Here is a 24219-nt window from a genome sequence, read left to right as displayed (position 1 = left end):
AAAGGATCGCGTGCGAGTTGTTTACGCACGATACCTTGATTATGCCCTTCTGTACAGTGTCGAAACCGGAAACTTCCCATCAATTGAGCACAGGCAGAGTACGTTTCGGAGTCGGTATATACGTGACTGAAGCACTCAAGCAATTTATCGGTAGGTTGTATATAAAGATTTACATGTACTTATGCTCAGAAAAGATGGTATACAACCAGGCCTAACCTATGCTGCGCACCTTTTGAGCGTGTGTATGTGTGCGTGCATTGTTCTTTGTGTTTGCTACGAATCGCTCCAAGCTGGATTACGTGCATTAGCGCGATACAAATTGTGAGATTTAAGATGGTCGGATATTTTGCTGCTTAAAAAAAACTGTTAAAGAATATTCCACACATTGCATATCAAAATGGCTGGTTGGGCGAAATTGATACCTATTCATATTTGGAGAAACCAGCGCGCAAAAACGTCGACGAGGGTAGGAACAAGACGAACGCCACGCTGTATCTGCCTTCCCCTCCTCTTCCCACCTCTTACCCACGCTTCTGTACGCTGTTTTCTTTCTCCAAATAGGGATACATAACAAAGCGATGCGCTCGTACCGGAGCCTAGTTCGACTGCATAACTGAGGTTCCTGCTTTAGGCAAACGCAGACAAAGCCTAAAAGGGGAACATTTCAGCGTTACAAGCTCTCGCCGACACGCAGGTGGTCTGTGAGCGCTGCTTTACATGCGGCCTTGGTGGCGGCTGCAATATTTTTAACCTCCTTGGTCGTACCCTACCAATACCGTCCCGATTACTAGGCTAGCGGGCAGAATCACAAAAGTCTCGCTACAAGGCAGACTGTACAGTTCCTTTTGGTCACTAAAGTAACGGTACTTGTCAGAAACAGGGACCGACGGAAAGTGCTGAACTGCCCTGCTAGCGTTACGCGCTATCATACCGCGCGCAGGCCTGCTAATCGGGACGGTGTTGACCCTGACAGCCTCAAAATCTAAACAGCAGCTGTTGATGCCACCGGCAAACGGAAGCAGGCACACGCGGGCAATGCAAGTGAGCCAACTTTGCGCTGCGGCGCGGTTTCGCAAAAAATGATAATAAAGTAATCGAATGAAGCGGAAAAGGCGCGAGGATCCGAACCAGGGTACGGGAGAATGTTACCGGCCTATGCATGCGTTCGCCTGCATACCAACACACACGACAGCGTGCAAGAGCGCTGTTCGTATGCGCAAACAGCACTAAGAATATTTTAATGGCGTCGTCATACAATACGACGCTGGATATTTCTGTCACGGAATGTGGTGTATGCCTGGCTTCAGCAAGCAAGCATGCCCGTCCGTACGTGTTGACGTCCGGCCCGAAGTTTCTCCATTAAAACTTCATCCCTCTCGAGATAGCGTGCAGAAAAGGCATAAATGACCAATTAGGCGGAAACGAAAAATAATAAAAACTGTGCTGGAGTTCGCTGATGGGTCAGCTTGTTATCAGCTTCATTTATGCCACGTTCTTGAGTATATCTTCAGTCTCTGTCAAAACAATCTCACCAGCTGAAGCTGAAGAGGTGGCAGTCGCCCTTCCCATCTCCCCTGCCAAGGCTACTACTGTAGTGACGGACAGCCAACAGGCCTGCCGGCATGTCCAGGCCGGAACGGTTGACGCTGCGGCCCGCGCAATGCTACTCCGCGACCCCCGGCAGCGACAGATCCAGATTATATGGACTCCAGCCCATCTGGGAGTGAAATGGAACGAGACGGCGCACGACCTCACGCGAGAAATGACACGCCGAACGAGCAGCGAAGAAATCGCCGCCTCGGAGAGATTTACTACCCTGCAGACATACGCAGAAATGACCCACCACCTACGCCTGACCGGACGCAGCCTTCGTCCATGGGCACCGCACCGACACCTATCTACTGAGCGGGCACACCAATAACGTGCCTTGCAAACGAACACCTTTCCCCGCCCTAAAAGAGCCTGCCACTGCTTCGCTCAAATTACATCCCCTAGCTGCCCCTTTTGTGGAACGGACGGCACTCTGTTCCACATTGTTGGTGGATGCCCCTCCCACCCTCTCCCCAAACCGAATCCTTAACACTCTCCCGAGCTCTGGAGGCGCACCCTGTCCAGCTCATGCCTGTCCGACAGGCTTTGACTGGTGAATCGGGCTTTAACGGCTGGCAAAGCATATGGTGTCCTGGACTGGGGATTCCACCTCCTGAAGACGCCATACAAATTTGTTGCACAATAAAGATGTTTATCCACCTCCTCGGTATGTCCCAGAGAGAGAATGGGTTTAATTGTGCCGGTGATGTTAGCCGAGCCGTAGCGCATGACTTGCTACGCCGAATGAGGACAAAAACAAGAAAAGGTGAGAAGATGAAAGACGAACCTGGCTAATTTCTCATCAGTCACTTGCATAGAACATCGCAAAAAGACCCGTGCTGAGCAGGAACACCAAAAGAGCTTTAGGAGCCCATGCAGCCTGATTTTTACCCGAAGGACCCAAAACGGCCAAGTCCCACGTCTAGCGGTCAATGTATGTCTGGGAAATATTAAAGCAGTTCCACTGAACGTGAACGCTGTCGGAAGTGCAGAGCAGTGATTCGCCATACGGGCTGTGGCTCCGTTCTCCAATCTTTGGTGGTGGTAGTGGTGATTTATTAAGAAAGTAGGGAAGAGAAAAGAACTGGGGATATTGCTGAACTTTACGGGGAGTTCGCCCTCATCCAACCCAGTCCAGCGACGGGGAGGGATTCAAAGGATAGGAAGGGAGAGAGAGAGGGAAGAAGGAGTTGAGTGGGGGACAGTCAATGTCGTGTTTGTCTCGTCCAAGTCTCGACGGCTACAAATGATGCACTAGTCCTGTCACAACAAGGAAGTCGAGGAGGTGCTGGAAGACCTCCCGTCGGGAGGCGTCCGGGCCCGTTGTGAACATGAAGTCTTCCAGCTTGTGGCTTGGTGCACCGAGTCGCTGGAGGACGTCCCGGAGTTCCTCCCTCGCGGTGTCATGCTGGCAGCCAGAGCACAGAAGTGCTCCAGCGTCTCTGTTTCTAGGAACTCGGCGCAGGTGGGGGAAGCCCGGCGGCCCTGGTGGTGCAGGCGGTTTCCCACGTTGCAGCAATTAAGCCGCAGGAGAAGCAGGAGTGACCGGGCGTCTCTGCTGATGCGTCCGGGCAGGACCCGTGGGGCCCAACCACTGACCACTCGGGCATCTGGATGCAGGGCCTCCACCATCCGGGCCAGGATAGTCCTTGCAGCGTCGAATGACACCACATTCTGGGAGGCTAAGACCCCTACCTGGCGAGCCACACCCTTGGCCAGGGCGTCTGCTTCCTCGTTGCCCATGATACCCAAGTGCGATTGTAGCCAGTGAAGTCACAGTGGACACCCTGCGATACATATGTGGTGCAGGCTGGGAACCTCTTTCCCCCTCACACTCACTGACCCCTGGGCCTCCACCGCATGAAGTTTGGCCGCCAGCGACCGCTCTACGTAGCCGCTGGAGCTGCATGGCTGGTCGGCAGCTCGCAGACGGAGGAGGGCAGACCGGGAGTCAGTCAGGATGATGGCCGCCCGGACCTGGGTGCCCTGCTCTAGAAGAAGATTCACGGCCAAGTGGAGACCAGCCTGCTCTGCGCGGGTGGATGAGGCCGTTAAGGGCAGGCTGCACCCCTGCCTGGTGCCAAGTTCCAGGGCCGTGCAGGGGGCTCCGGCTCTGCCCGTCGAATGTTGCACGGAGCCACCCGTGTACACCTGAAGATGTCCGGCAGCATCGTCCTGCAGCAGGGCGGCCACCTCTTGGTAGATGGCATGGGGTGGAGTGGACCTTTTGCTACGGACCCCCGGTAATGTGGTGGCGATGCGTAGTGCCCACCCCGTGCCTAAGGGTTGCTACCACCCTTCATGCTCCTCTCCTCTCTGTCTCACTCCTCTCTTGATAAACTGAGCAGAGGTTTGTTCAATGCAATTCAATTTTGCCGCCTTCGCAGAGCTCGCGCGCTTTTCTGTGGGACAACTCTCATCCTTTTCTTTATCTTTTGTTTCTTGTTCTGCCTGGAACAGCAAGAGCGTGAGTTCTGTTCTTTTTTGTGCTTTCTTTCATCTCGCACGTGCTGGCGCCTTTCTGTGCCATTTTGAACGCGTCGTTTTTTTGTTTTTTTTTTCGACGACCACTTTTTTTCGCTTACTGTCGTAAAAACCAATCTAATGAGCATCCCTAACTAAACGGACGCGTGAAGTGCCGGTTAATTATACATATTTTGCCACAAATGTGCCCGCAGTTTTCTTTGCACTAAATAATGGGGACATGTATGACAAGTGCCAGCGGTTCCAGGAGTTTCGGGCGGTTCTGCCTATATATACCTATTGTTCTAGTATCCTCTTAGCTTTTGGCGGGAAAGCTGAAGCGAGGTACAAGCGAGTATCTTTTCGAAGCTGGTGGCTAAATAGAGTGACCGCGGAGAGAGAGAGAGAGAGAGAGAGAGAGAGAGAGAGAGAGAGAGAGACGAGCTATGACGACGACAAGCCGGGCCCCTAAAGTATTCTGCAGTTAAAATGAGCTCTTAAAAATGTCCCCACACCAGCGAGCATGGGCGCAGTGATGAGAGGAGTGATAAGAGGCAGTGGTCGTGATCTCGCTCCTCAGCAACACTGAAAAAGAACGAAGGTGCGATTGGGCGTCTGTGAGAGACGCGGCGGTTGACAAGACAATACAGCCTTACGATACACAATTGTCCTTCTTAAGGGGCCAGATTGTCATCTCTATCCATAAGATGTGCGGTGAGTAATGTGTCACCCGTTCCTCCCTAATATGATAACTGCATGGAGGGGGAAGTGTATTTTTGTGTTGATTAATAGACGTGCCATCACTTTCTATGCAGTTACTGCAGTTATGCAGCAAAAATGAATGCACCCTCACGTTTTTGTGAGCATGCGTGCGCCAGTAATTAGCGTTATGCATTAGAATCTCTCTACGTGACCACAAGGAGAACACTGCGACATTGTTGAAGGTATTAGAGCTAATCCCAATTTCGTAGGGCCGAAACGTTACGCTATGAATAAGTCTGTGACCAGTTTTATAGATTTTTCAGCGCGTACAGCGTGCTGTTCGGGTAGTTGGAACTGCATTTCAAGAGTAGGAAAGACTGCGTATCAAAGACAAGAGCTGCCCCTTTTGCAGTGGTCTTTGATGCGCAGTTTTTTTTCTAATCTTGTAACTTCAGCACGTCCTCACCGTGCAAGCCAGAGGACACGTGTTTTGACGATCAAGCCATTGGGTAAGAAGCTCATGAACTAACGATGATCATGAACTAATGAAACTAAATGAGGCCGGTAATCAATTTGTGTACGAGCCACCACTGCGGTGTCTGAATCAATCTGAAGCTGCATTGTGTCAAAAAATATACATTCTATGATTCCGTGAAACCGTGCCTACAATTTACGAACATTAAAAAATCCACCTCAGCAATGCCGTGCTACAAAACTAGCGCAGGAATTAAAACGGAAAGGAAAGCCCGTAACACGGCGCACAGCCTTGTCACACACACACACACACACACACACACACACACACACACACACACACACACACACACACACACACACACACACACACACACACACACACACACACACACACACACACACACACACACACACACACACACACACACACTGTCGGCCCGGGTCAAAAAACCCCGCGAGCGCTCACGGTCAATGAAAGAGTGCGGGACCGAGGGCGAGAAACGCGAACGCCGTATACACGCCGAGGGAAACATCGACCCTCGAGGCCACCGCCCTCTTCGCTTTTCGCTTAGCGACCACGGCGCGCGCGCGCATCTTTCTTTCACACTAGGTAGAGCTGTTCACGCGTTCCAGCGCCCCGCCAGAACCCATTCTCCTTCCCGAGAAGCACGCTGGAAAGATGAGCTGCTCGGGCAGGAGTTGCGCAAGCAGATTCGCGTCACCAACAGCGGTTAGACCCGCGAGAAAGAACGGAAGGCGCTTGGAGGAAGCAAAGAAATGCGGCGGGGCGAGAGCAAACGCCCCTCGTCGGCGTTTACGCAAGGAGCTCAGTCCAAGTCCCCGCTCTCTCTCTCTCTCTCTCTCTCCTATTTCCGCCACCCTCTCTCAAACCGCTCTCCTCGCGAACGCTCCCACTGCGACAATTTTCGCTCCCGATCCTCTCTGCCTCTTCCCATTGTCTTTCCCCCGCCTCTTCCCTGCTTGCTTTCCCGCTCGATCACTTCATCTCTCGCCTCCGCTCGTCGGCCTCCTCGCCAGCCGCGTGCGCCGGCCTCGTGGAAACAGCATGGGGCCCGTGCGTCAGTGTCGAGCGTCGTCACTGCGTTGGCAGGTGCGGGGCTGGTCGTCTGCCCGTTAAAACATCCCGTCGCGAGAAAGGCGCGTAATAGCGTCGTCGGCTAGCCGTGATGAAGACCCTTTACTTAGACGAATTGGTGCACGACTGCGAAAAAAGTAGATCACTCCTCGTACCGACCGTGGATTTGAAGCCACCTCTGGACGACTTCTCCTACGGCACGGATTACCCCGCTGCGATGATCACCGGACAAAGTTTGGCATCGTTCCGATCCTACTATAGACTCTATAAGGGGGCACAGTAGTTGGGATTTATGCTCCAGTTCCCTGTATTATCGCATGTTTCTGAAGTTATGTGTGTGGTTTGGAGTTCGTGTGTGTTTGTGCGTGTGTTTGACTGTGTGCGTGTGTGTGTATGAGTTTCAGTTGCAAAAAACGACAGGGAATATTTTTTTGCGGAAGGGCGCGAAAGGTCTGGAAGCCACAATACGAGCGGAGGTATTTATGCGAGGAACATATTTATTCTTGGGTGCTTCAAAGGGTTGCTGGATAAGGCATTTTACTTCGGGGAAGCATAAAATTACACAACGAAGGCGGAGTTCTCGGTTGGCAGAGTGCTGTGCACGATGGACGATGTTTACTGGTGGTTCTTCGCCGAGAACGGCCGTACATGACAATACCCGCATCCTTTACAGCAACCGGAGGTGGAGCACGAATACGCCGACAAAACGCGCACTTCGCCCAGGCGTAAAAACTGTCGTCGCTAAAACACTCGCTTCCGCCGGGATGTATTTATTCTATAATTCCCCAAACGAAACAAGAAAAAAACACCTGCACTAAAACAGCTAGAAGAGCGCATTCTCAGCCGCTTCACAATGGGAAAGGGGGTTTAGAAATTCTTTTCACAAAACGCACACGCACACATGCATACGCACGCAGGCATGCAGACACGGTATTTGTCACTCTAAAACGAAAACGGCCAGCGAAATGTCTGGTAAGCTCCATGTGCATCAAGTGGCATTGATATTAAGCTGAATTTTTTAGCTCCGTGTGTACCAGATCACATTTATATTACCCTGCATTATTTTACCGCCTGGGACCGCTTACGGCAAATTTAAACGCTTGCCTCGAACACCAAGCGAACAAAGCATACTTGGGGACCGGAAGGCCAGAGATAGTCTGCTTGATCTAGCTGCTCCACACGGAGAAAATGGACGGAACTTCTATTTCAAATAATGTCGAAACGACGATGTGAAAAGTTTACCTGCTATCGGAAAAATTCAAAAAGCCTGCTAGTGGTTCTGAGAAGTACCAAAAAAAAAAAACAGGAATAAACCTAAGGAAAAATCGCAGCGCGAATATAGAGACAAAGCTGACATGCAGGATAAACGGATCATCATGACTGTTTACAAACGTGCTCAACGAATTAAATCTTAGGTCTCAATACAGTTAACAGGCACCAGGCCAATATCGCGCGCTATAATTAAGGCTACGGGTTTAATCTCGCCATATGTGGTTCTTTATATATGCGGAGAGATTTTCTCCACATGTTTTTAGCATACATAAAAAAGCATCCACCCTGCACGTGAACCAAACCCGTAACCTAGTATAGACGCTTCTGATGCGTCTCCTAGTGTTTCACAATGTTTGGCACGCTGTTTCATTCACGCAACTGGGGAACATAGCAAACACTGGTGATCGAAATGCGTCAGCGTCAAAGATGGGTTCTCATGCTCAGTGAGACTACCTCAATCTAATGCAGTGAATGTTAGAACCCTTTGCTCGTTAACAGCCACTCAACCATGACATTATGATCAGTGTCAATTACACGCTTCTGTTACATTCTTACTCGCATATTTTGCATTTAAACAAATCCTTTCTGACTTGCGAGGGGGCCCAGTCGTTGGGCGCCTCGTACACATGTACTGTACGACGACGTCCGCAGGGTGACGTACTATGCCCGCAGCCCTGCTTTTGACCTGTTTTTTCGCGAATAAAAATAAGGTCATAAGTTCACGACAGTCATGAGAGCAGCTGGCCACGTGCCTACAATTATAATGAAAGGGGCACCCAAAGCAGCGTAGTTGTGCTGCGCTAATCGACTCAAGGCAGGGCGAGCCGCTATCTTTCTTATAGGAACAGGCCGGGAATTTTCTCTTTTCGTTACTTTTCAGTGCATCGATACACTCAGAAAGCATCCAAACATCTTAACTTTTTTTTTGGAATTAGAGATACTAAAGCCAAAAAGCGTCATCGCGTAACCCCGTTTTTGTTGGAAAACATTACTAGGGCCTGCATTTTCATCGATGGTGACTCGTGCACAATGTCCGAGGGAAGACCATTGGGGGGAGAGGGGAGCAGCGCCACGTGGAACGCGACCTTGGTACTCCCGGGTCAGTGTCGAAAGCCCAGGGAGTGCGTCGAACCGACACCGCCTAAAGATTGCAAGGACCTCGGCTGCGCGGCGTCAACTATTAACATAGAGCCCTTGCCCAGCTCCTTGTTACTCGACCCCGAAGCAGATTGACGACTCGATGCTCGGCGCTGTCAGTAGCTTGACGCCTAACAGAAGGAGGATGACAAATACCTGCGAGCTCTTTCAGCAAAGTGGCGTTGCCCGAACCCCGTGCCCTGCCAAGCGAACACGCCAGACGTAGAGGCGCGTGACAGTGCTTGCCCGAACTGGCGCTGAGCCAGGGCTCTCCCGCCAGCCCGAGGACCTATACGGGCTCCGGTCATGATTTCAACATTTTGAAAGACACAGAGAATACAAAAATGTCTGAGTCAGCCAGATGATATACATAGTGCAGTCCTGATTTTGCCCGTTGTGCTAGGAGGGTTAACTGTAGAGAGAGCCTAAGACGGGTGAAAGAAAAGAAGGCAAGGAGACGCAGCACATATAAGCAAAATAGCGGAACGGCTTAGTTATTTTCATCCGTCCGTTCGTTGCAAATACATTACTGTTGTACGATGGGTTACCTCGGGGTTAACAAAGACGAGCGCATCTCAGCAGATTTCCGAGGGCGACAAAAGGCGCTGTCATCTATCATCCGTCAAGCAGCAAATGACATTTTGATTAAAATAATTACAATCGGAACCTAGTGGCACCAGCTTCGGAACTTACGGAACCCACCACAGACGGCCGCACACGCTGCACCATGCAAAGGCGCGTTATGTCAAGTACCGCTGGAACAGTCGGTTCCCTGTGACGAAAGCGCCTTTTCGAAGAGGCTTCAGTACATCTCGGCTGCACGGGAACTCAATCAGTGGCTGTGCAGATTGAGTTCGTCTTAATTTTTCCTTAAATGAGAATAAAATGTTCAGCTTTTTTTTTTTTTACTGCGAAGCAGTATATGCATAACGTGAAGCAGTATATGTCTTCTAACCTGACGTGCACATAATGATGGTATAATCAGCACGAATGTATATAGCTATACTTGCCAACTTGACAGTTCCCACTGTACAAATTGGATAAACCTGGAAAATTAAAAGAGTGAAGAAGGCCGATAGCCGACATCATTAATCTCGAATGTGGCTTCCCTGCACACGCGTAACAGCAATGCGTGCACAGACACGCAAAAAATTATCTAGCCCCGTTGGAGTCGGCGTGACACGTCCTTCGTAGCGTATTCGCGACCGTCAGTTAGCGTAAATGCCTGACCTCGCATGCAGACGGCTGCTACCCTACCCCCGCTCTCAGTGTTGATAGCGCCGGTTACGAAATCGCGTGCATTCGTTTTTTAGGTTCGGTTTCTTTCTTCTCTCTCTCTCTCTCTCTCTCTCTCTCTCTCTCTCTCTCTCTCTCTCTCTCTCTCTCTCTCTCTCTCTCTTCCTGACTACGTACTGACCCCCAGACCGCGTGGAGACCCTGGGATAAGATAGTCTGATCAGCCTCCGCAAAGAAGTGAGCGTACGCGTAACAATTATGCCAGCTTATATCTACTATCTCGACTTAATATTGAAAACACTACCTAAAAATCTATATGCCCTTCATTGATCGTTAGGCTACGCCGCGTGGACCTTGTGCTGTGGCTTAAAACATCACTATGTGATGGTGCGCCCCAATACGCACTCTGTGCACCCTTCACTGTATCTCGTAGAGTGCAAATTTCGCACAACCTAACAGCCCAACTGCGTATGTACTAGCTTCACACGAAAAGCCGAGCAAATTTCCTCGGTCGATAGAAGCAAGTTCGTGAACTAATGCGGACCGACATCTTACGACTGCCTCGACATGGCTCGTTATACATGGGCAAAAGATAGTGGGCAGTTGAGGAACGCGGGGTGGACACGCAATTCGGGGAACTGAAAACAGGTAGACCAACATAAGGGCTACTGAGTGGCGGCCTAGAAGTAGGAAAAGGCCGGCAGTTTGATGCACGGACGAGATAGTGTGAAAGACAGCATTTGGACAGCGCAGGATAGGAGCAGTTGGGAGTTCATTGGGGAGGTTTTCGTCCTATACAATGGGCATAAGTACGATAATAATGATCATTGATGACTACGATTATCCGTTCTATATCATGATGCAAACGTGACATCTTTGCAGGCCTCCTTTTAGAGCTAAGCTGCTGGCGTCACTTCCCCGGGGTCTTCCCTGACCCATCCGTTGTCACTCAACAAATACGCTTTGCCGAATTCCTTAAAGTGAAAGCTCTATAACACGCCTTGTAATGCAAGCAGTTCAGACAAAAATCATAGTACGTGCACCGCTACGACTACTCGATATAACGGCGCCGTGTTTCACGTACGCCTTAATTAAAATTAAATATTTTATAGTGGAGCTGTGACAATTTCGCAATCGCCGCCTGCTGTCAGTACATACGGTTCCATGTGGGGAATGCGGTTCTAGAAAACGGCTGCAACTCTTGTTACAAAACAAATTACATGGCATTCGATTTTTCAGACATCTCATAACTGTAGGGAATTTTATCTCAGTCGGGCCTATAGGTAGTTATGAGTCGCAGTTTAACGTAAAATAACATAAAATCACCGCTCCAGAAGCCAGGCTCCCGTGAGTTCAACCGATTCGACCGAACTGTCGTGAAACTGGTTATAGGAGAGCCACGTTCGGCTGCTAGAATAAAAACATAATCTAAACAAGTGTAATTAGGCGAATGATTTAGGCCTAGGGTAACTGTCAAATAAATACACTGCTGCGTTTACTTTCTTGTCGCACATTGGTCTCGCATTCGTTTGGATAGCGCTCTGATCGATACGCACATAAACATAAGAACTAAACTTGTATCTCATTCTTGTATTTTAATAGCAACACAAATTGGAAACAACACGAACTTCTCAGTTCGAATGTCATGAACAGATGAGTGTACCCCAATTTCTTTTATTAACGCACGTGCGATTTTTTCTGCCCTGTCAATAGCCTTAAAACGGTGTTTTAGATGTATTATACAAACCAGAAGAAGAAATAAACAAATTTTCTTCTTCGGTCAGACATTATATATTCCCGCAGCCTCCTGCCCCAAGATTACATATAAATGAATGCGACAAGTCGAAGTCATTTCGCTTCGAAGTCGTGCTGTTTGCCGCGTTTTAATACGGCGGTGCTCAACATTGTTTGTTTCGCCCGGTTGACGTCTGCACTTTGTATTCTTCAATTTTTTTATTCGTGTGACGTAGCAAAGACTTTACAATCTTCCAATGCAAGCGGAGACGCGAAAAAACAGCAGATTTTCAAGCATTCCTTAAACGAATGTCTGATGTATAACGCTCCAAGTCATCTTCTGCATTGTGTAGGACACCACTTTGAAAACTGTCATGGTCGTAATTTTTCTTATTTTGCTTGTGGAAACGCAAACAGTCGTACAATCTCGTGATATCGCAGAAATACTACGACACAAACTTGCTTGCTTTTTGTTTATCACTGTTGTCACAATTCTTATAACAATTTAACAGATGGATCTGCACAGAATGTTACGCAAAAATAAAAAGAAAAAAGCAAGATTATACTTGTGGCTGTCGCATGTTTCAACAACCACAAACCCTGCATAACGTAGCGAAACTCGTGCACTTCTACCTGCAATGTTTGCCCTGCTCCATCTTGTAATTTTCACAAGTTCACCTAAGTCACAGGAAAGAGATTCAGTCCTTGGTTCCCTTAACATGACAAAGTAGGCATCATTTTATCATTCCCTGCGTTTTAACTATAGAAGTTAGCAAAAAGTACACTCATCTTTACCACCGGATCTGGTGTTCACTCGGCTCTAGCGAAAAAAAAAAAAGATGACAGTAACAAAGTACGTGCTCTGCGCGATGCCCTTGTCTACCAGAGCCAATTCTACTTCAACTAGCTATGCCTGAATGGTGCCGACGCAAATTCTCCATACAAATGTTTGGTTCTGAGCGGCTGCATGTCTGTAGGGGGTCGTAGTCTTCTCAAGATAACATTAGGCTAAGGCAGCAAAGTGTCTGATGTGCGATAAGCTCTGTTAATGACAACCTGAACCAGAACCTCATTCCGATCGTTGCTCCCTCCGTTACGGAGCACTGGCAAAGGCCAAAAACTACGAGGGCACCCAAGCGCTCCTTATGACGCAATGGAATGTAAGCATTATTTTTCACTTGCTAACATGGCACATCATTATCACCATTATTCTTCCTTGTGCGTCTTTTTTATTGGTGGCAGGAGCGTAACTTGTCCAAAGGGGCGATTGTGTTGTGACATTACCATCCCATCATTTCCCCTTTGCGCTTGCTCTTCTTTCCTCAGTTATTATGCTTGACAACCTTGGTCAATCTCCCTGGGACTATACACTACTAGAGGAAACTCACTGTGTTACTCGGCAAATTGCTACTTCTATAATTTGCATGCGTACGTTACTCACATAGGCCCTAGTACACGCATCTAACACAAACTTCTCAATCAAAGGCCACAACACTTTCTCTGGGTCCACTTTTAGTCACCTGGTGCCACATGTTTGCCCTGGAATTGGGAATGCGTGCTCGTCTCGCATTCCGGTGTACCCAGGCTCGATTACCGCGCAGAACCAAATTTATCAATTTACCCAAATTTCTTTTCTGCCCAGTTACTTTACATTGCTTTCAGCTGATTCTTTTAGGAATTTGGCGACTATCCAAGTGTTTCGTTTTTTGCTCTTTGAGTCGTCGTCAGTTTTGTGTACCACCTCAAGACCACGACCGCACCATATTTTCACCCAGCAAGTTAACTAATGCTTTCGCAATTAAAAATCATTTAATGCTATACAGCTGTTATGCTGCCACACGGGAGGTCGCGGGTTTGTATCCCAGACAAGGAAGCTGTAACAAATTGTGACGTATTGCGTCTAGGGTTACCAACCATCCGGAATTGTGCGGAACTGTCCCGACTTTTCATGCAACGTCCCGAGTCCCGCCGTCTTTGTCGGGACAGCTATATGTCCACAGGATTTAATCGGGGCCATTCAGGTAGAAATGCTTAACGCATGCTCAACAAGTCGAGTCAAGCTACGGAACACGAATTTAACCCGAACTTATCCAGGCAGAGCTGCAGGTATAGCTGAACTTCTGGTTGAAGTGGACAACTTTTACCAGTACATTCTCCAGAAAGAGCAAGTGTTGCAAACATTCCGTAACCAGCTGAAGTACCACGTCAAGAGGCCGCAACACAAAACAATGGATTTGTCTGGAAGATACCGCAATAAAAACCTGGCCGCGCATCTGCTCCTTTCGTGGCAAATGTCGACAAAAGACGATAGTCTTTGTCGACATTTGCCAAGTAAATGCCTCGCTTTGCTTTCTCGCTCACCTCTCATGCTGTTCCTCTTCCGTCGCGCTCCTCCCAAAATGAACACACTAAAGGTTTGCTCAACTCAATTTAAATTTACCGCGTTCCGCTGCTACAGGCCGGGTTTCTTTATGCCAGCGCTGCAGTACGGCGGAGACACGCGTTAATCGAGGCACCCTACTTCAACGTTTATAGAACCACGTTGCCCTTCTCCACGTGCGTTCCAAGCGGAACGTGGAACCTGTCTAGTGGAACGTTTCGTTGCTGTTGCCGTTTGGTTTCTTAAATACCGCCGTGAACTATAGAAGCGCTGGCAACAGCAAGCGACGCTTTTCTGCCGCTGGTGTAGTATTTCACTTGCTACCGCAAAAACCAAGCATTCGTGAATTTCTTAATAAAGGAACAGTTGCAAATATCACTTATGAATTGATTTTCCGCCTCATATTTCCGTAATGTCTTGTTCCTGTTCAACAATGTTGACAAGTGTGAGCGTTAACACCGGACTTAGACGGGTAGATTTGGCTGTGAGTATATAAGACTATTCCGCAGATTTTGTTTCACTTTGGCCGGGTGGCCGAATAGAGTCACAGACAGACAAGCGGACATACGGACAGACCAAAATTTCTGGGTTTAAGTAGCCCAAGAAAGATTATCGTCTTTGAAAAACTGATTTCATGGCTTCCCTATGTTAGGTACGCTACTCCCCCGTCCCGCTTCGTTCACTGCAGAGTTGGTAACCCTGATTGTGTCCCTTGTTTCTTCCGCCCAGTGCCCGGCATACCCGAGAGCGATGCCGACTTGCCTCCCAAGTGTTCGGGCACCGAACGGGACGCCAAGATTCGCCTGTACCTGTCTGTGGTGACCGCCTACATGGCCTCCATATCGTTCGGCTTCGCCTGCACCTACTCGTCGCCGGCTCTGCCGGACATCCGCAAGACCATCGAATTCTCGGCGTCGGACAGCGGCTGGTTCGGGTCACTGGTCACGCTGGGCGCCGTCTTCGGAGGATTGGCAGGAGGTAAAACAATAGGTCCCATACAGCTTTCGGCTCGTGAATGTTTACGGAGCTGAAACAAAAAATTCGAATTTCGGGGGATTAACACGTTCAAGCTACACGTGGGCGCGCAGTAGTGGGGGGCTCCGAACTTATTTTGATCACCTTGGGGACGTTTAATGGGCGCTAAAATCTCGACACACGGGCGTTTTCGCTTTTCGCCTCCATCAAAAAGGCAGTCACCGCGCCCGGGGTAGAACTCGTGTTCTTGGGCTCAACTGCACAACGTCTTAGTCACTGAGCCACCGCAGTGGGTTGTAACTGCACCAGATTGCATGACATTAGCGGTACACTATTCTTTAAGTTCTAAATCCTGCGATTTTTACGGGACTAGCTAGATAAATTAGAAGTCTAGACTGAAATCAAAAGGACGCAAAGCGTGGCAGTGACAGAAGATGAATTTTAAATCTTCGCTTATCAGAGTACGAAATACACTATTTTGTTAATTATAGTCAAAAGTAAAAGCAACGATGTGTCAAACTAACGCATCGTAATTGAGTTAGAATTAATTTTACAGTAATGTAACATAAGCAAATTATCTTGAAGTCTGAGATTTTGCTTGGCAAGCATAAAATCTGAAGAAATCAAAGGAAATACCTTCAACGTACAGACTCTATAACTCTGAAGCACGACTTTAAACTTCTAAAAAATATCAGATGTCTTCTCTAGTATGCCTAAACCAAATGAAAATTTGCAATACCAAGGCTTAGTTGAGAGTCCCTTCCAGTTATGAAAAGGAAGGCTTGTTGCCTTAGGCGTTGCCTTTTTAAGTACCACAAAATATTACTTGCTTAATAGTTATCACCAAAAAATGCTCATACTGCGAGGAGTGTACGTACAATGGTAAATAAATGTGCTTCTGATAAATACTCGAGATATATGTTAGCGTATAAGGCACCGAAATACAGTCGAATACAGGCGTTCACTGAACGCAACGGTTAAATTTTAAGAGATATGCATATTTAGCTAAATAAAAATAACTGTCTGTCTTTTCGTCCGTTAGTCCCCGTCTCTGCGCTGTTTTTCCCCCTGAGAAACACTACCTAAGAATTCTAAACCAGCCAAATTTCTGAAACGAAGAAAACCAAAGTTTTCGGTTAAAGATGCCGTTCCGCTCCCCGCACGCATTTTAACTCCGCATCGAAATTCTCTAAAAAAAACCGATGGTACTGTCAAATTCCGGAAATTGTTCAGGTTGTGGTGAATTGAGCCGGTTCTGTGCATGTTTCGTGCTTAAAACAACATGTGCTTCTTGCTTAAGTCGGTGCAATGACCCCAGTCGACGTCGACTCGCGCCACGTGCAGCGGAGGAGTGACGTGGCCAGAGGCAGGTACTCCTGTGACCTTTACTAGGCACTCTAATATTTATTTTAGAGCCGAGCTGTTATGAGATAACTTCCTTGTGTTTTTGTTTTGTTTTGTGTTCTTTTCTCGCGCCCGTAGGATGAGAAACGCCCCTCGTTCTCTCAGCTCCGGAGCCGGTGTTCTCTGCACGTGCGGTGGCTGACCGCCCGTGTTGACCTGTCGCGCTCTACGCATCCCCTCTACCTTCAGCCACCTCTTCGCCTCAGTGCTTCATATTTTGACAAAAGATGGCGTATATTGCAATTGGTGAAACGTCCCCTAAGCAATGCATTGGCGTTTAGGAGTAAAGCCGACTTTAAATAGATTAGTAGCCTGGTAAGCAGCCTTTACACATAATCGGTTCCCTAGTGAAGCCTACTGATAAAATAAAGCAAGCGAATGCCACAGACGGATACCACCGAAGGCGATCGGGCTGAGGACGCCGAGCGTAAAGCGCGATGTCCTTTGGAACCCCGAGTACCGCGAAGCGGGAAACGCAAGGCGTCGCCGTGTTTACCATAACGGTGAACGCTTCCCTGCCATGACGGCGCGGTTTGAGTGGGAGTTGGCGGCCGATTCCAATTCGGCGTCGCTGGTGCGTTGTATAATCGTTTTCCGTTTCCCGGGACCCTCAGTCTGAGCGATATGCCTTGAAGAACCTGACCGGCGACTAGCGCCTTGTAACTGTTTCTTCCCTTTTTGCACCAAGACCTTTCTTTTCTTTTTTTTTAAAGGGGAGGGGGTAATTATAAGGCCAGGACAGCCCCACCATTTCTGCGTGCGCGCTTTTTTAGCTTAAAAAAACTCGCATGAGTGAAGGAACATTGTAAACACGGCCAGCCTACATTTTTGACAAAATGAAGGGCGTCTCTTCATCGATGCATGCCTAAGCTCCTACAGCGGCAAATCTTTCTGCCTTTATCTGCCATGTAATTTGCTGTGAAACAGACTCTCAAGCAAAATAGGCAAACAGGTCGAGTGCAAGATTACGAGCGCCTTCAGCTTTCGTAGCATTTTACTAGCGAAAAATCGACACGGACGAAGAAGAAGTACACAGGACACTAGCGAGTGTCCTGTGTACTTCTTCTCCGTCCGTGTCTACTTTTCTCTAGTAAAATTCAGTCAGATAACCAACTAGCCCAACTTTATGCCTTAGCTTTCGTAGCATTTCCTTTTTGTGTGTGCGTGCATTAACCATCCAACCCGGCGAAAACGATATAACCTGATTCATATTAAATTTCGATTGCAGTTGTAGAACTCTTAGATTTCCTTGCCTTCTCCTTGAAATAAGAAAGCCAAACCGGAAAGTATGGATGTTTGTTTCGCGGTAAATTAGCGCATTATCTTCCAAGCAAAGTACGTTTTGTTGAGGAACTTTAATATCTACCTTCTTAGTTCCCTCTAATCTATAAGGTGCGATTTAAACGCGTTCAGGCAGCACGCTTTGCTCAGTTGGGCACAAATCTCAAGCGGGCAATTCTACGTGGCAGCGCTGATGGAATACAATATCCACTTTCGCATTGCGAGCCCTGACGTTCTAAGGAGGGGAGTGTGAGAAAGCTCAGCGAATAAATTAAGGGAAAATTGGAAGTGGGTGGAGGGTGGGGGAGCTCTCTTATATGCTGTCTTAGCGCGTACCGTTCTCTGTGAAGTTCGTCTAGAGTTTATAGGCAGTTCAATCAATGTCTATAGCCCTGAACTAATACGCCCAGTGTTCATAGTCCTAGGTGCGTTACGCCATTATGGCAGGTTGCATTTGCAAATTCTTCTATCACTTTTGTTCGATACACGGTGATATTCATTCGCGTTTTCACACAATAGGCTATGACATAACTAATGAAATTCGGCGCACCTAAACATTAGCTCAATTACATTCAGATTACCGTGCAATGCAAATTTTAATATTTCGTTTTTTTTCTCTTCTGCGCAGGTCAACTGCTGAACCTGATAGGTCGTCGGGGCACACTGTGGGCCGCTGCAGCCTGGTTCATTGCCGGGTGGCTCTGCCTCATCTTTGCTCCTTCAACGGCACTGCTGTTCGCGGGACGGGTGCTCACGGGCGTCGCCATGGGCATGGTCGCCCTGGCCGTTGCTGTCTTCATCTCCGAAATCAGCCCACCCAACATCCGGGGCCTGCTCAACACTTGCGCCAACGCGGTCCTCTGCATCGGCATCCTGCTCACTTTTGCCCTGGGCAAGTTCCTGAACTTCCGCTGGCTGGCAGGCTGCTGCCTGGTGCCCAGCGCTGTTATGGCCGTCGCGCTCTTCTGGGTCCGCGAGTCGCCTCGTTGGCTGCTTCAGAAAGGGCGCCGGAAGGACGCCATCGAAGCCCTCCACTTCTACCAAGGTCCCATGATATCGGAGCAGCTCGAAGCCCTGGATGTCAGTCTGGCCAATGTGCAGTCATTCTCTCTCGTCGACATGACCCTGCCTCACATTTACAAGCCCTTCTTTTGCACGCTTCTGCCCATGTTCATGCAGCAAGCGTCAGCAGTCTGCGTCATCCTCTTCTACGCGCAAGACATCTTCGAGGACGCTGGAACGTCGATTTCTGCAGAAGACTGTACCATAATTGTTGGTGCGCTTCAAGTCGTTGTACTGTTCGTTGCCACTGCTCTCGCCGACAGGGTGGGGCGGAAGGTACTGCTCATCGTTTCCTCGGTGGGTTCCAGCGCTAGCCTGACCATTCTCGGCGTGTCGTTCTACATGAAGGCCACTAAAGGTCAAGAATTTCTGGACTCTTTCGGCTGGCTTCCCCTCGTGGCCATCGGCATTTTCTTCATGTCGTATGCCGTGGGTCTCGGGCCACTGCCCTGGGTGCTTCTGGGGGAGATGATACCGCTCAAGGCGAGGGGTTTCGCTACGGGCGTCTGCACTGCGATCCTGTTTGCCCTTGCTTTTCTAGTCACCAAGGAATACGACGATATGCAGTGGATCATGGGTACGGCTGGAACGTACTGGATGTTCGCGGTTCTTCTGAGTGGTGCACTGGCGCTTTTCGTGGCTTTCGTTCCGGAGACAAAAGGAAAGTCGCTTGAAGAAATCGAACTTCTCTTCGGCAAGACCGACTCATCCAGTTCCACTGAGTCAATGGACAAAGACGTGGAAATGAACGCCAGATGAAAGAATCGTGTCACTCGTTAAGGACAAGCTTCACGTGACATTCCCAAGGGGAGATCGTCGGCTCAAGTGCATTGTCAAATGTGACACATCCTGTTTGAAATTGATATGGAGTGCCTCCGAGACTGTGACGAGTCACGATTGTCTTAACTGCTGGGGAGTTCTGTCATTTTCAATGCTTTTAGGACTGTTGCACCATTTTACCACCCTGGTCTTCATTCAGCATGTTTTCATGCTCTGCAGGTCATTTAACGCACAGAAACCATGAGGCCACATCAAGTCCCTCTGGGTACGATATTCCCCTGATACATTTATTGTTACAAATAAGAAGGGTAGCCCACGGGAGGCACTTTTTTTTGTCTCAGCTTTCAATCCAAAGCCCCCTGTGTTTTGCTGAATGATCTCCTGGCTTCATGAATGCAATAAGCTAAAGCAACACCACGTGCCTAATACTTACCACGTTGTAGGGAAGCCAAGGACAGTGATCTCCATTTTTATTGGTAGCAAGCTAAAACCAAGCTAAGCAGTAAATTATTTACTGTCCGAACAGACCATTTCACGCTATAGCATTCTTGCTGCCCAGTTGGCTGTATGAAGGTGGGCCGTATTGTGATTGGTGTCAAGCTTATTCTCATCATTTTTTTCCTGCCTAATAAGACTACATCAATCAAAATATTCGATCATGTAAAGCAGACTAAATTTATCTTTGTCCCCCTTAAACCCCGACAAAACATGCAGGAGGCATTGTAATTATTCATTCTAATTAGCTGCCTATTCCAGAAATGTTAAGAAGTCAGAGTTGATAAAAACGGCAAGCTGATACTTTAGAATGTACCACAAATATTTGTCGCTCATCGCTGTGAAAACAACGGAAGCAGCGGCCCGTGTCACTGATGATAAGGTGTTAACAGAAAACGAAGTAAAATAACGCGCATCTACAAGCTCCACTGAGTTTAAAAGGTTAAGCCAAGAAATAAATAGGGCATAGTCTACGCCAAATTTAATTTTGATCTAGAAAATAGAACTTTTATGTACCTTAATGCCATTCCTAGTGGACCAGGTACAATAATCCCTTCACTTGTTTTGACAGAGGTACTCTTGACAAGGGCTTCCCCATGTGGAGAGTGTTAGTAAGTCTGTATACGCTGGTGCCGCTTGGCTACGGTAAAACCTAGCAGTGCCTTTTAACATACATGTGGTAAACACACCGAGTTGCTCAAAAACCTGACCTGCAGATTATGCAAGGACTGCCGTGAATTCCAACACTGACATGTAAAGAAAGGTGGCGTAGCAACATGTTTTAAACTTCTTTTTACAGCGCTAAAGTAATATCCTTTTATGAGCATGATTTCTTCGTATCTTATTCTTACTTTAGAACGCGTTTGCTATATTATCCACACTATAAATATAATGAGGAACTTGTGTAACCGCAGGCAATAGAATATTACCTTCCTTACACGTATTCTAATACTCCCTATCCGACGAACATCACCCTTCAAAACTTGTTCCACGTTTGCTGGACAAGTGTAATATCCGGCTCATTCAACATATAAAATTTATGTAATACCCCTGCTACACTGTGGCGTCTGAATGTCATTTGAACCAAATGTCATTTGACTCAAATGCGAAGTTGTGCTACTCCACTGGGTTTTGAAATGCCATTCGGCTCAAATGACATTCGATCCAAATGAGGAAGCACCCAGAGAGACATTTAGTGCTCTCGAATGCCATTTCTAGCACTCTCGCGCACAGCGTTCCAAGTAAGCATAAACAAATACATTACTGGCGTAGTCAAAACAAATTATTTTTTATTTATGGGGCTTTGTTTACTTCTCGTTTACTTAAATCAAAATATCAAGACGTAAAAATGCCATACTCTCAGCACCAGTGCGAGCGATTGACAAGCCAATGTGGCCAGGCAGCACAAGACAGCACAAAAAAAAAAAACTCGACTGCAATTCATAATTAAGCAAAAACAATGTCAAAGCTTTCGTCATTTATAATGTGATATTATTTTACTGCCAAAGACTGCTGCTAAATTTGATTTTGTATTAATATTTAAAAAACAGAACGCGACATCAGAAGCGCCGCACCGCACGGCTAGCGATTGTTAAAGCTTTCAAACGCCATCGAAATTGCAGGGGAGCACGGCGGACGCTGAATTGCATTCGAAGCCCCTCATTTTAGTCAAATAATAGTCGGTTCGAATGACATTCGGACGCAAGTGTAGCAAGGCTATAAGAAGAAGCTGCATTAGCGCTATTTCTATAAGGTTTTCTCTGCTGAACAACGGTGTACGGCTCAGATGAACAATGTAAACACGCACAAGACAGCAAGGAGTCTAGTGAACATTCTACGACTGGTTCACCAATAAGCGGGTATAGTTTTTACGCAGCGCAGAATTTAAAAAAAGCAGTGCTATTTAAAGGACCAAATATAAAACACAATCGAACCACACTCACGGGGTCTAAAAATAGTTGTCTTCATAGTCAAAAACCGATTACTGTACGACCTTGCATATTGTTTGCTATTCCAGGACCACGCTGAATATCAACGTGCATTTTACACTTTCCTTCACGAGAGGTCGACAGTGTTAGCAGTGTTGGCTTCCCCAATAACAGTACAAAGACTCCTTCAAGTAACTCCGTTCATCACTCGTGGATTGCCGTTAGTAACATTTTGTTCATTCAAAGGAGCGCTGTAAAGTGCACTCACTTCCCAGAGCATTAAACGGTTTTACTGTCGCTTTCCTTACCTTTAGGCAAGATTTTATCTCAGACCACTCCCTTCACCAACTGTGAAAACGTTACGGTATACTTTCGGGAACTGTCACCAAACGATGTACTGTGAAATGTAAGCCTAGACAAGTCGGCTTATCACGTAGCGCGGGCAACGGCCCGCTTCTACCTGTTTAAAAGAAAGGCGGGAGAATTTATTTTCAGTGGCGGGTCGTGCTTTATTCTACCCTGCCTTCTGTATGAACAAAAGAAGTCGTTCATTCCCTACTTAAAATTCTTCAGCATCCACATAGCTACCAGCCTTCGTATTTAACCTCTCTTCGTATTTAACACATGCACCGTACCCCGACGTGAAATGCTTTCTTCAGCTTTAGGATGGGTTGAATGCGAAAAGAGCCATTGAAGAGTTTTCATTCCAAAGATGTTTTACGTGGGATACGTCGTGAATAATTTTACTGTGTTTTCTTGTGTGCCAGGCTGTTGGCCTCAATAAAACATGCACGCTCTTTTTTTATTTGTTCGTTTTCTGAGGTTTTGTTCTTTGGCTTCAAACGATGGTGCGCTTGAATTGGGTGCACGAAGTGCCACGCCGTACAAGTTTCAAAGTGAATGCCAATTAAGAAACAGATGTTTTACAGCGAAGCTGTTTATGTCTACGGTTCCGGGAATTTTTGTTTCGCGAGGGCAAAAACCCTTACGGCAAGGCCAACTTTATCGCAAATGAATGCTCAGCAGAAAATGGCTGTAGTTGTTTTATCAAACCTCCCCACAAAAATGTTTAAAAGTTGGCTCGTAAGGCGACTCTTCTACTTTCATTTATAGGTCAGTATTAGTAAGTTTATAGTGAAGTAGTTAACGTTACGTAATTCTGATCTGCTATCAATAAATTATAATGTACGGGAGTAGCATAGTTACAGAAAACCCGGTAACCCTTATTTTGTCGAAACAAAGCACGTGGCAATTAGCCGTTAAAGTGACTATATCATTACAGCGAGTTTCATTTACTTTTCAAAACTAAGTGCCAGCTCACAGTGAAGTTCCCGCCCGCTGTCATTACACGGGCTTCTACGGGAAAGAAACGGACAGCCCAGTAGTGGTCTGCTGGGATAGACCTTCAGGCCTTCCAAGTTTCATTACGTAATCACGAAGCCATAATCCTTATTACTATCAAATGTTGAGCAAAATAAATACGTGTTCACACTCTAGCCATGCGTGTGATGCTTATTTTGTACAGCTTCTGTGTTTATAAATCTACACAGAGTGGAATTGCCACTATTTTTTAATGCGTAAGCATTATTGTCTGAGTACCCCAAAGCGGATTTTGTTAAATTCGTAATTGGCGAAGGTGAAGCATAGATTAATTACAAAATCACGGTGACCTGCTCGGCGCACGGCACCTCTTGAGAATGCCAGGCGAGAATCACTGAGTGCCACACGGTTAAGTGTATTCGTACGTTGGTGTCGCTCTTACGCGAAAAGAGACACCGCGTTAAAATGCCACAGACCCTGGGCTACCAAAACCTCACTCGCAACATGAGTGCACACGAAGCGGCGCGAGAAAAAGATGTCACTGTATAAATTCGTGCCCATTCTACGTGGTGCGAATCGCTGTTTCGGCGCCACTCGTGCAGCAGAGTGATCTATTTTCAATGCTGCGGAAAATTTCCCAACGTTAGCACTGGCCGAAGTTTCCTTGTGAACGTGAGTGAGTGAGTGATTTATTAAAACAGAAAGTGGAAAAGAAGTTGACTGGGGATATTTTGAACTCATTTGGGAGTTCACCAGCATACAACCCAGTCCGGGGGAACGGGAGAGGGGGAATGAAAGGGGATAGGAGAGAACAAATGGGGACAGAGAAAGAGGGAGATAAAGAAAGAGATAAGGAGAACTTAAGGCTGGCCGGCAGGCATTGGGCT

General features: G+C 47.4%; 1 protein-coding gene across 2 annotated transcripts in view; it reads left to right on the top strand.

Moving 5' to 3' along the window:
* The window catches only part of LOC144178848 (solute carrier family 2, facilitated glucose transporter member 8-like), a 41102-nt gene extending 18285 nt beyond the window's left edge, over positions 1-22817 (top strand). The window contains exons 1-3 of one of the 2 annotated variants that reach the window (XM_077706983.1): positions 6327-6561; positions 14817-15065; positions 18376-22817. In XM_077706983.1, coding sequence (XP_077563109.1) covers positions 6420-6561; positions 14817-15065; positions 18376-19568 — 1584 coding nt within the window. In that variant the 5' untranslated portion in view covers positions 6327-6419 and the 3' untranslated portion in view covers positions 19569-22817. Of the gene's footprint in view, positions 1-6326; positions 6562-14816; positions 15066-18375 lie in introns of those variants that run through there. The other variant, XM_077706984.1, reaches the window with a different exon arrangement.
* Positions 22818-24219: the final 1402 nt, after the last annotated feature.

This window comes from Haemaphysalis longicornis, unplaced genomic scaffold (genome assembly GCF_048455015.1).
Source record: "Haemaphysalis longicornis isolate Haplotype H1 unplaced genomic scaffold, Haemaphysalis longicornis Haplotype H1 scaffold_4, whole genome shotgun sequence".
NCBI lineage: Eukaryota > Metazoa > Arthropoda > Arachnida > Ixodida > Ixodidae > Haemaphysalis > Haemaphysalis longicornis.
This window is presented reverse-complemented; position numbering and strand designations above follow the sequence as displayed.